Source organism: Sander vitreus, chromosome 6 (genome assembly GCF_031162955.1).
Source record: "Sander vitreus isolate 19-12246 chromosome 6, sanVit1, whole genome shotgun sequence".
Lineage (NCBI taxonomy): Eukaryota > Metazoa > Chordata > Actinopteri > Perciformes > Percidae > Sander > Sander vitreus.
In genome coordinates, this window is record NC_135860.1 from 4,958,697 (window position 1) to 4,972,283 (window position 13,587).

Sequence of the window (13,587 nt, forward strand, 5' to 3'; positions counted from 1 at the left end):
ATGGGATTAGATTGCAATGAAATGTAGTACACCACAATCATGGTGCCCAGAGGATTAATCAAACCTACCTAAAAAAATATTACAATCATAGTCAAATAAGTTTAGTGTTGTTCAGGATTGTGTGCCAAGATCCCCTCAAAGTTTTCATTTATTCAGAGAAAATATTTCAACTATTAGATGGATTGACATGAAATTCTGTACAATGAAAATGTGTATTTTTCTCCTCACAAATGAGCTATTGCCATGAACTCTGGATTTTTTTGTGTGTGTGTGTTTTATTCCCCATCATGACTAACTCCTGCCCGCTCAGGTGTGTTTTTAGGATTCATTTTGAGAAGGTGTGTCTGTACCCGGGGATGAACGAGATGTTACAATCAGTGTCTGGCTTAAAACATGCGGAGTCAATGAGGATCTCCAGACATGGCTGCTAGAGATCCCTTATGAGACTTCACTGATCAGAACATGACTGGTGGGGGAAAAAAAACAGATCTCTGTGAAGCTGTCTATGAAGCTTTATTCAGGTTTTTTGTCCTGATGTGATTTAATTTTTTGTTTCCTTTTGGATTTCAGTAGTTATAACACCTTCAAAGTAAAGCTTGTTAACAAATTAGAGCCCAATTTACAGTGGCAGCATTTACTGTACTTGTGATGAAGAGAAAACGTGTTTTGAGTTGTTGGAAAAGTTGAGAGAACAAGAGAAAGTACTGTTAATCACAGCAGAGGTGGTGAGGGAGTTGAAATAAGAGGAAAAACAGCTCAGTCTTAAAATAATCAACCCAATCTAAACAGACGTTCTAACATAACTTTCCTAATGTGATGATGTGACAGTTAGGGTAGGTGAAATGCGGTGTTGTAGTCGAGTCACCAACTGTCGAGTCCGAGTCAAGTCTCAAGTCCGGAGAATAGCGACTCCAGTCGGACTTGAGTCTGAGTCCAGGCCTTGAGTACTCCATCACTGGGTGAAAGTGCAGTGTGGCACACACTGTGAGGGAGATAGTTGATCAATTCAAAGCCCAACTTTGCTACAATGAACACTCCATTAACCCCTGATAAAAATCAATCAGTGCGTTAAAAATGCCACCGTCTGAACCTGGAAAAGCACTTAGTGTGAGTGGGGATTGTGTATTTACGTGCCACTACTTCTCTGTGTGTTTGTGTCCATTTGTATCTGTTTGTGCCTGTTTATTTATTTGTGTGTGTGTGTGTGTGTGTGTGTGTGTGTGTGTGTGTGTGTGTGTGTGTGTGCGCCCTTGTGGAAGGTGCCCTCGAGGTGAGCAGCCTAACTTGTCAGATCAAGAGAACGACGTATTTAGAGGTAAACACAGGAGTGCATTAGCCCAGAGGGGGCACCGCCGAGCACGATGCACCGATCAAACTGTTGGCAGGGATTAGTGTGTGTGTGTGTGTGTGTGGAAGGTGGCTGCGGGACAAAAAAAATAATAACCTGACCTTTCGGGAGCTGTTAAATCGTCCCACTGGTGACGCCAGGAGACAAGCCCCTCAGGTGGAAGGGAATGACTGCAGAGTGAATTATTTAGAATGAGACTGAGGTTTTTGCAGGGGAGGGGGCATGTGTGGGTGGAGGGGTTGATACATGGGACTGATGCCCCGTGACAAGCCCTGTGACAAGCCCCATGAAGCCGAAGCTTTCATTGGAGGATCGGCCTCCACACACCTTCCTCTTCCTCCCTCCATTCCTCTTTAGTTTAAATTTCAGCCGATCGGCTGCTGGTCCTGCTCTGCTCCCTCACCCTCTCTCTTCTATAACATCCGCTCTCTCCCTGTTGCTCCACATGTGTCAGTGCAGCCACCAGCCTCGGCAGGTATAGTTGTTTGACAGTGACAAGGACGGCGTTTCTTATTCCCACACTCTGACGGGAAGACATGGCAGCTGAGATTAAAGCCACAGCGCCACTTTTTTAAATTCTCCCATATGGACTGTCTCACTCAGTCTGTCACCCTCAGTGCCTGTTTGTTTATTGCAGTCAAATATTGCCTTTAACACTCAAGTGAGGCACATGATGTTGATTGTAGGCTACGTAAGGGGTGTTTAAGTTTTTCTTTGGCCTCAGGCTGCTTATCATGTGTGTTAATATTTCAACATCCTTCTTGTGTAAACAGATGACTCCATTTCTCTCCCAGTTTATCTCTGGGAAGTAAACATGATGGCTTTTTTCTATATTTGGCAGAGTCCACTTGTGATTATTGTTCCAGATATTTCATTTGCACCTGATATAAGCAATAATGGTTGGTGATTCAAAATGAAAATGGAACTTCACCAGTAAATCATAGTAGATTAAATCTGACCGTCACTTAATTTTGTCTGCAGTTTATTGAGATTTATTGTCTCAGGTTTTGCTTAAAACAAGACAGTATGTGACATCTTAAAGGAGTAGTTTGACATTTTGGGAAATACGAACTGAGGTGTAAAAACAACAATTTATTGTTTTGCGGGGGGTTATGTGGACTACTATTTCTTCCTTTAATGTTTTTGTGAATGGTTAAACAATCAAGATATAACATGTTTATTAGGTAGCTTTAGATGTGGCATTGATATTCTCATCTAAATCTCAGCAAGAAAATGTGAAACTACACCTTTTAATTAGCTTTACATGTCGATTGTGAATGTTAATGATGTTTTTGCATCAGTAATGTCTTCAAATAGACTCAAAAATTGTTGTATTCTCAGTTCGGATTGGTTTAAAAATTCCCCAGGTCATCTAGGAGTTAATGGTTTTACCCAAAACATGCAGGTCAAATATATTTTGTTGTGTTTTTATTAAACACCTGGTTGTACAGAGTCCCCCTGACCTTGTTATATTTAGCAGAAAGGCTCTATGATCTTTCCAACAGTACTCTTGGCACCCTTGGGAATACAGGATCTTTGTAGCCCTAGGCAACAAGGAATGCCTATCACTATGGTGACGCTGTCCATCATACGTGTCAGCGCGGGCCTGTGTGAGCCGTTTGCATTGACGTGAGAAGTCACAATGGGGGGGAGCAGCTTTAAAGCCCGGTGTCAGCAGGTCAACCTGCTGGGTATGTACACACACTCTTCCACTCCGACCCTGGAAAGCACTGCACTCACCGTCCGGCCCCAAGATAGGGGCAGACGCATGTCCATCACCATGGTGACAGCTGGACACCACAGCTCGGCAGCGACAACAACACCTCAGGACAACAGCAACATTACCTACGACACTCCTTCAGGAAACCAACACGTCACGGGTAAACATGACAGCGATGGAGCAGCATCGGTCGCACGCACCAAGCGCCTAAAAATGGGTCTTAGTTTCAATTAGTGTCTGTATGCTCCCAGCAGCGAGGCAGCAGCTTCTTAATTTGTGGAGGGACGAGTCGATGGAGAGTCGGAAGGCAGAACAGGCCGCTGAAACAGATGGGCCCTGCGTGACACTGGGCTTCCAGCAGGGGCAAAATCAATGCTCATAACTGCAAAACAACAGAGAAATTAATAATTATAATATCACAAGATTTGCATTGCATTGCCGGTGCAATCTAATTAATAGCTGTTTTGTTTGTAGCTTGTTGTTCTTGTTGCCTTTTTTCTTTTTAACTGAATGTTAAATGGTTCTGAAGTGAGAAACGTCATGTCTTTGCTTCTCATTTTCTTCTTTCCTTCCTCACTTTCTTAGCAAATGTCCTTAATCCCTCATTCTTCTTCTCCCTTCGTGTGGAAGTCTATTGGTTTTAAGATGACATCAGCAACATTTACTGTAGGGGCATTTACTAAATATTGGATCATTTATTTAAACATTTTAGCATATTTAGTAGTCTAAAAACACTACTTCATAGCTACTGAAATGGTTCGACTTTTACAGTTTGTGCATTCAGTAACAAATGTACGATGCAAAGAAGAATTTTCTCATTTTCTAGTTTTTAAATATTAATCAGCAGCCATGGCAGCAGCTGCAGCTCTGGTTGATTGGACTTTAAGTATTTTTAAAGATGTGTTCTTTTTGTTTTAGACCTGTCTGACCAGCTGCTGGAGGTAGTGGGGCTGGAAGGAGCAATGGAGATGGGTCAGATCTACACCGGCCTGAAGAGCGCTGGGAGACGCCTGGCACAGTGCTCCTCCGTTACCATAAGGTCAGTGTTCAACTGGACCACTACTCACTTTTATTTGTCATGATGTTGCCCCTTTTTACAGAAGAGGATCAGGGCCACATGTGAAAAAATGTATAATACCAAACTTAAAGTCATAATTCTTAGAAAAAAAGTCTGGATTCTGATTTTAAACTCAAAACTCAAATAATTTTTTCGACTCGTGGCCCTAATCCTCTTCCGTACCTTTTGCTATGTTTTGATGTCTTTTTTTTGTTGTTTGTTGTTGCTAGATTTTGTTGGTGCAACATTTCAAGATTAAAACGTTCCCAAAGTTTAATTGTGACATGTTTTCTTTACTGACAGAACCAGTAAATCCCTCCCCATGCAGATTGATGGGGAACCTTGGATGCAGACTCCCTGCACTGTAAGTCATTACAAGTCTGTAGCACCTTTGACGACACCCGTCTTCCATGTTTTGTGTCATCACAAGTGTGATCTGTCTGTTACACCTGTAACCACCACGTAAGGGTGACAGTGATGTTGGTGGTGTACTGAGTATACTTCACTACATCGCTGCAAAAAGGTGACAACAGGCATACAGGAGTTCTTCATAAAAAAAAAACAACTAGAGCTCTTCTTTTTTTTATAGCCGATTTATTTCACCTTCTCGAGTGGATCAACTGAATATCAAGAACCTTTACAGACATGAGTGTATAATACAGAAATATGAGTGTCTTTGTATTACAAATTCAGCCTTGAAAATTATTTTTGAGATGTTCCATACAATTGACCACATCTATTTTGTGATGGATATTAAAACTTGATCTCACCTTACATTACTTACTTTACTTATTTATATGGGACACTGCACTATGTTTGACATCACAATGATGTTAATGCCAGTTCTGGGGCAGGTTGATGTTAATAATAAGTAACAAACAAAGAAAAAAAGACAAAACGAAACACATTCAGTTGCGCAATACTGCATGAATGATTTTATTATACAACAATGAACAAATCAATGCACCATCCAATAAGGTCTTAAAGCAACAAAAAAAAATTGGTATCTAATGCAGTATCTGTTCTTTCCGTTTCTCCTACAGATCATTGCTTGGTGTTTTTTGTGCAGTAATTTATATCAAATGCAAGTCTACTTCTTCTAATTTGCTTCTCAAACATGTGATTCGACGAGTGTTTGCCCTCTGTCAAAGTCGCTCATTTTTCATAATGAAACTCCTCAGTTTGCGTTGATTATGCTTGTGTTTGGCTTTAATTACAACGCCACTGCAGATGAAGTGCTGCTGAGATTTACATATGGATTGCTCAGGCAAAGCTAAAAAAAAACATTGCATGACCAAACGGGTAGCCTGCAAGTGCTCTTGTATATGCTGGCACAACTCCGCAACGCAAAGTTAGGATCTGACAATCTGTAATTGTGCTGCAATGATTTCCACGGCGAGTTACTCATACTGTATGTGAGAGCTGAATTTGAATCAGTCAACCTGTCAATTGCTTATAAAAACACCACAGTTCAAATGGGATGTTAACCCACTAATTATTAACAACAACAACTATGCAAATTCATCTCAGTTCCTCTGCATGCATAACATATTTAACACCATCCAACCATTTGCATTTTGAAGCGACATATGACATGTATCACTGTCTCTAAGATAACTAGGTCTGTAAACTGAAATTTTGCTGCATTTCCAGACTAATTCTGGTGAAATGCCACTGTGTTCAGTCTTAAATATTAAACCCTTTTTTGTTTTCTTAGTTTGTATGTTTTTTGATGGCCAGTGACTACAGTACATTACATAGATAATTTGTTCTAATTGTTTTTATTTTCTAAGAGTCACATTGCTCTGTAAGTGGGGCACTTGATGTATATAAATGCTTGATGTTGCGTCTTTAAAACAGAGCTCAGTTACCCTCCAAATGTATTACAGGTATTCTTTTAGATCCTTCTCATGTGACCGATGTCGTCCCTAAAAAAGGTTATCATTTTGTAAAGTACATCAGAAACATTAAGCTCAATCACATTTAATGATAGCCTACAAAAGCTGGTAATTGCTACTGAGTCAAGTACAACAAATGGCAGCTTTCCTTTGAAGTGAACGTGGTCCCTTTAATGTAGATGGTAGCATTTCCTCTCCCCATTACTGCGTTTAGACTTTTAGTGCAACAGTATAATGATATGTGCTTGATATGACAACCCTTGATGGTTGATATTTGTTGTTCCATTGAGCTACAATTTCAACCTTTAACAGAAATGGCACCATTGTTGGGAAACAGAATATTGTCAGATATAATACCCATGAAGACCATACTTTACTATAATCCAGCATAACGTATGTTGCCATTCTTTATAAGCGACATAAACCCCAGGGATTATCAAAGCTTGTCACATTAAGGACCCTCAGAAGTGCACTTATAAGCCAACAGGCCCCATTTGACAAGAACCCATATGGACGCATAGTTGTGGCTGCATTATTGAATTTCATTATGTGGGAAATTGACAATCATCATTATTTAATAGGGATAGATTCTAGTGATTTAAATTTCAGGTGAAATGATTAAAAATTATGTTCCTCATAATGCTTAGAACTCCTGTAGTGTCCTTAAAGATACCACTGATTGCTGCATGCTACATTCATTAATTCTGTTTAAGATCTTTAAAATACAAGAATCATGTGAATAAAGATTTATTTGCATTTTTCTTCACTCAGAAGAGGTGTGACCTGACAAATTGATTAACCTTTCTCAGTCGCAGAATGTGGAGTGTCTCCAAACACAGAAATGATCCACCTTTATGTTTTAGATGGGTATATTAAAGGTACCCTGAGGAGTTTTTGACCACTAGTGGTGCTGTGGAGCAATGCTTTTAAGAACAGTTCCCTGTTCTGTTAGTATCTAGTGGACGCATGCACTTGACACAATAGTCCTGTCTGTGATTTCACACTATTCCAATGATCAACAGACAAGAAAGGTAGCAATGCACCGACAAAGGCCCTGGCCTGGGAATAGAGTGAAATCACCGACAGGACTATATTGTGTCAAGTGCATGCATGCCTGTCGAGTTTGAGAACATTCATGCTGTCAAGGGTCTTTTGACTTTGAGTGCCACCCTTAGGAGAAAGTTTACATTTCTAGTCCCACTAATGGTACAGCTCGGAACAGTCCAACTGCCATGTCTCTTGATACATCTACCGAAGGCCTTTAGACTTTTTGTCTTGTTTAAATAATATATACTGTAGATATGAAGGTACCCTACAAACATGGATTAAAACTCGACAGGCATGCATGCACTTGACACAATAGTCATGTTGATCATTGGAATAGTGTGAAATCACAGACAGGACTATATTGTGTCAAGTGCCATGCGTACACAAGATACTAACAAAACAGAGAACTGTTCTTAAAAACATTTATCACATATCACACAAAGCACATATCATTATACTGTTGCACTAAAAGTCTAAACGCAGTAATGGGGTGAGGAAATGCTACCATCTGCATTAAAGGGACCACGTTCACTTAAAGGAAAGTTGCCATTTGTTGTACTTGACTCAGCAATTACCAGCTTCTGTAAGCTATCATTAAACATGATTGAGCTTAATGTTTCTGATGTACTTTACAAAATACAAAAAAATAACCTTTTTTATTTTGTATAGGGACGAGTATGTAGTTTAGACCTATGCCACACACCACAGCATTTATAGCCTAAGCTAATTTGCAACGCACGTCCCTAGATGGACCCTTTTTTTAAATACAATAACTCAACACTTACATTTGCGTGTCAATACATTTGGATATATGTGGAAATATTTAACCAAGGGGGTCACTGAAAAATACTTGGAATGGACCCATTGGTTTAATGAATTTCCATACCAAATGTCATGGTAGTCTGGATAGTACAGTAGATGTTGAGCTATCTTGCTACGACCAAATTGGTAGATCAAGGGAAGGATTGACCCAATAGGCCCCATTGTGGATACTTATACTTATCAATACTCATGAGTTTATATTGTGGCACACTATAACCCTGGTTTATTAATGGATTATCAAAAGTGTCTGTCTATTGACTAATCAAGTAATATAATCAAAGGAGGAAAGAAGGATCTGCTGGCTGGGAGAAGGAGAGTGGCCTTTGAAAGCTCTACTCAGGTGTGATCTATAATTCTGATTAGATTAGAGCAGGTGGTTCATTGGGCCTCAGTTTCCTGAACCAAAGGAGGAAAATGGGCACATAAAAAAGGAAATGGTACCCAGACAACATTAGATCACTTTCTATATATTTCTTTGTAATGCAGCAAGCAGCACAAAACTAAATCGTAGCTTCTTTGCTTCTCTCCAACATCAGATTGAGATCGTCCACAAGAACCAGGCGCCCATGTTGATGGGAGCGCCACAATGCCGAAGCTTTTTCTCCTCCGTCATCAGACGAACACGCAGCGAGAGCAAAGACTGATCGGTTCAAGGCCTTTTTCGAGTCCTCACAAGCACCTGGAGAGCAGCGAGCCACAAGTTGATCATCACAGCCCGTTAGTGAATGGGGGGCTCTTTGATGCCTGTTTGACAGCCCAGCGCAGAGTAGCAAACTGTAGGTTCAGTATGTATTGCCGGCAGCGTGGAGACGTCACTGAGTAGCCCTTATTTAATGCAGAATAAGGTGTGTTAAGGAATGATGCTTCAGTCAACAGTGTGTAGAGTAGTTTAGCTCCAAAAATACTGAGGCTATTTCGGGAAGTCCAATTTTATAAAAGTCTGTATTTATTTTTGCTGTTGTGATCTGTGCCATGTGGACAAAACCCACAGATGAATGTGTTTTTTGGGGATATGATGTATTTATTTATTCATATTTTGCTGCTATTGATGTTTTTTAACAGATTTTTGCATTTGCATACCCCTGATGCATGATGGACAGTGGAAGAGGTTGCTGCTGTTGAAGCTGACATATCTGGAGCTTGCAGACAATCTTAGCCAAGCGTTTAGTAAGAAGTAAAGTCTCTTTGCTCAGCATTTCATCAGCGCTTCACTCATGAATGGCTTCACGTTGTGAAAAGACAAAGAATCACTTTTGCTTTCTTTTAATGGTTCCTGCAAGTCATCCTTGTCATGTTTTTGATCTGCCGTGTTGCTGTTCCGTCAGTGGAAAGATTAGGAATGATTATTGATCTTCATAAAAAATGCATGACACTCTTTGTTTTACGTCGCACGAGAGAGATTTCCAGACAGTTTTAACAATTGTGCGCACACTTTGTGTTGCATGAGTGGCCAAGATCTGTTTTGACACTTGTGGAAATTGATCGTTTTTTTAATCTACGTCTAAACTTCTGCTCGGTTTAACCATATCATACTTTATAAGATGGCTGCATTTTTATGAAATCCTGTGTTTGTTTTTTTTTAAGAGGTACTCATGTACTTTTAAAGTAAAAAAAAAAAAAAAGGCAACAGAAAAGAGCCTAGTGTTTAATCAGACTGTGTATTGGTACAGTGACTGTAGAGTTGGATATTCACAAGAAGCAGTTTGACCTCCTCTGGTCATTGATTTGTTCTGATGTCTACGGTTGAGTGTTTACAGTCCGCTGCGTATAAAAGCGTGCATTGACCAATTAAGGTCTAAATACAAAATGACTATTGACATTTATAGTATAAGCTTGATTTAAAGAATCAATACTGAAAATCAATCCCATCCAATAATTATAGTTTTCAGAGGCATTTTACAGCAACTGACGTGCACATGCCATCTATAAATTATTTAATAATGCTGCTTATTTCCTTTGAGTGTCCTGTTATATGACATTATTCTGGATGGTAATGGTAATGAGTCAGTAGGCTACATTTATGCATTTTAATAGTATTTATCTCATTCAGTCTTACCAAAGACAAATTTGAAATTGTGGGTGATTTGTTACACATCCACCAGCATGACCAACACCTGATAAATGTGTTGTTATTAACTGAATTGCGCGCCTGCTTCAGTCTTTAAAAGTGCCATATGCCAGTGGAGACTGAGGTCTGATGAGTCTCCCATCTCATTGTTTTGTACGGTGCTGCATTTGTACAGTGAGGTTGTATTTTTGTACAAAGTATTTATTTATTTGTCCGCTTACTGCTTTCACTCTAGAACTCACGCCATGTTGTTCTGTCTAAAAAAATATTCTGCATCCCAATGTTAACTGGGAAAAGTGATAATATAAATAATAATAATAAAAAAAAAGAAGCTTTTGTTGTTTGACACATTGTTCTGGTGTTCTTTGTACATTGACCTTTGAACCCTTAATGCACATTATGGTACTTAAAGTCCAACTAAAATTTGAATTCTACTCACTTTTTGTGTGAGGATGTGTAATGATACTGCAGCTATTGTGCATATTTTTCAGTTTTTCAAAAAGGAAAAAGAATGTTTTTGGACTTTTGTAAGTTATTCAAACTTTCCACATACTTATATACTAACCTAGCAGCGTGACTCTGAAGTCCAGGATAACAACCCCCCTCCGACCCGATTTTCCCATTTTGCATCTAACGTTACACTTATCAGACCTCTTTAAAATCTAACTTGAAATTTGTTATCTTGAGGGAGAAATGTAATCCCTCATTTACCTGGTTAAATACACTTGTGATGACACATTGGATTTAGTAGCATTTGTTGACGATTACTTTGCTGGGTGTTTTTACCGCACATTAAAAAAAACGGGGACATTTCAGGGGACAAAACAGGGACTGTCCCCGAAATTTCACATTGCCAGACCTTCCTCCACAGCGCTGCGGAGGAAGGTCTGGCTAGTCCACACAGCATTCCAGGATGAGAGAAAAACGTGCTCTGGTTTATTGGCACTTCTTTAAACCAATCACAATCGTCTTGGGCGGTGCTAAGCCCCAGACGCAATGACGGTGCCGCTGCAAAATAGCCTCGGGAAGGAACAGTGGAACGTGTACGTTCAAAAGTTGTTTTAGTCGTTCAACAGAAAACTCTGATTGGACAGATGGTCTAGCTAGCTGTCTGGATTTACCCTGCAGAGATCTGAGGAGCAGTTAACCATAGTCCTCATAAATCCACCTGAGTTTAGAATACCAACACAAAGAAAGCGGAAGGACATCCGGCCTAAAAAGAGGGACATCCAGCGGAATTTCCGGCGACACCTGAACAATCCCAGAAGTGGAACGTTGTCGATATAGACTAACCCATGGTAGACCCTCTACTGTAGGTAACAGATTAGCTGTCTAACTGTACCGAACAACAGCTAATTCATTAGCTACAGTAGAACCCCAAATGCAGCTAACAAATTAGCTTCTAACTGCAGCTAATTCTGTAGCTACATTATGCCCCCTACTGTAGCTACTGAATTAGTTTTCTGACTGTAGCTAACTACTCTAGCTAATGAATCACTGTAGCTGTCTAACTATAGCAAACAACAGCTAATTCGTTAGTTACAGTAGACCCCCTACTGTAGCTAATGAATAAGCTGTCTTTTCTCTTTCATGGGTCTAGTTGTGGTTATGGAAAATGACCAGAATGTCAAAACCGTAGTACGAACTACATTTCCCAGGGATTTCAATCACGACACAGTCACTGAATAACGTGTTTAAATAAGTTATAAATTAGTACTGAGCAATGGCTTACAATGTCGACTATTTTAGTGCCCATACACACATTTGCTCCAATAAAAATTAACTTTACCAACATTGTCAGTCGTTACCAAAGATTCATGCTGCCATGAAGAACATAAATGTAGGGGCTGCTATCACTGCAGGGAAAAAATTGCTCTTTTTGGTAATTACAATTTTGACCAAATAAGTATAAAACAAACCCTAAGACACTGATTTCATAATAAAAAATGAATGTCAATTTCTGTTAGACTTCCAGGGCACCTGCTAGGACCTCATTAGACTGAAGCACCAGTCTTCGCAACTAAACCAAAATAAATCTTTCAATCCTATTGTCTGGAGTGGCACTTTGTTTACTGCATGTCTCAGTGTCAGATGGGTGGACGCCTACACTTGAACTGCGTTTCTCCGTCCTCAGGGGGGTTCAGCAGGAGTGACACAGTACTTCACTTCACATCCACTTCATCTGCCTGGTAATGTAACCCTAGTGCCTAGATCCAAGATGGCATCAGCGTGACCACTGCTGGCTTCCGATATGTCCGTCTCTCAGTCAAGTGTTTAATGCAATGGTAAAGTTCCCTTTGTGGGGTTTATCCTAGATCTGTCCTTTATCAGTGCTGGGGAAATCTTTGTTGATTGTTGCACTGTAGGGAACATTACTTTTCAATCTGACAATTTACTTTTCCCCATTACTACCTCAGAGTACTTTTAGCTATAACTCCTGTTAGACATACATGTGCCATCAAACCATTGTTTTTTTTATATTTTGCAAATGATAAGCTGCTTAAATTTTACTGCTATTTTGAGCCTTATTAGTGGTATAGAAATAGCGATTTCTTTTTATTTTACCCGTGCTCCGACGACTAGCTTTCTGAGCTAATTAGCGGTTTGCGATAAAACTGGTCACATTCGATTAGCATGAAAACATAGCCCACTCGGAGCCCATGTCTTATTAACCCCTAGGTTAATTTTGCGCCGGAATTGTCCTTTAATGAATCAATAATTATAACCCAATAATATAACTCTGAAATGGGTCATTCTGCATAATGAGTACTTTTACTTTGAGTAAGGATTTGATGTACTTTTACTTTGGTAAAACTTTGAATGCATGGTTTTTACTTGTAAGAGTATTTTTTACACTGTGGTGTGGTATTGCTACTTTTACTTTTTAAGTACAAAATATGAGTACTTCTTCCATCTCTGACTGACACACACACACACACACACACACACACACACATAGTGCGTGGCACTATCTTTGTGGGGATCTGTCATACTAAATGCCTAACCTTAACCCTTACCCTCACCCTAACCATAACCTAATTATAACCCTAATCCTAAAACCAAGTTTTAACCCTCAAACAACCCTCTAGCTCACCCGGTAGGGGCGTTCGCCCCATGTTGGCTGGGTCCTGCGGCGGCGTGGATTCGGGTCCGACCTGCTGTCCTTTGCTGCGTGTCATCCCCCATCTCTCTCCCCCTTTCTGGTCTATCCACTGTCAAAAAAGGGAAAATGCCCCAAAAAATAAACTTAAAAAAAAAAAAGGTTGTGGGGTCCAGCATTTTGGCCCCACAAAGCTGTCCGGACCCCAAGTATACTGTATTCCCGGTTTTTGGACCCCACGAATATAGTTAAACAAGAACACACACACACACACACACACACACACACACACACACACACACACAAATTACCGGTAGGCCATGTAAGCTCAGAAAGAAAGCAGGGGTAAGGATTACAGTCAGAATGACAATATTAGCTAAGTAAATTTCATAATATTAAGCCAATATTAAGTTAAAGGAAACGGGTAACAATATCAAGTATGTTGCTGAACAGTTTTAATAGTCATTTAGAAAACAATTTATTAGCATACCTGTTTAGTTTAGCTGACTTAGCTAGTATAGGCCTAA

The 13,587-nt window shown here is 39.8% G+C and overlaps 1 protein-coding gene across 7 annotated transcripts in view; it reads left to right on the forward strand.

Annotated features, from left to right (window-relative positions):
* Positions 1 to 10,209, forward strand: part of dgkb (diacylglycerol kinase, beta) — an 88,055-nt gene extending 77,846 nt beyond the window's left edge. For all 7 annotated transcript variants that reach the window (XM_078251784.1, XM_078251786.1, XM_078251788.1 and 4 more), the window contains 3 exons: positions 3,987 to 4,107; positions 4,429 to 4,489; positions 8,429 to 10,209. In XM_078251784.1, coding sequence (XP_078107910.1) covers positions 3,987 to 4,107; positions 4,429 to 4,489; positions 8,429 to 8,536 — 290 coding nt within the window. In that variant the 3' untranslated portion in view covers positions 8,537 to 10,209. The remainder of the gene's footprint in view (positions 1 to 3,986; positions 4,108 to 4,428; positions 4,490 to 8,428) is intronic.
* Positions 10,210 to 13,587: the final 3,378 nt, after the last annotated feature.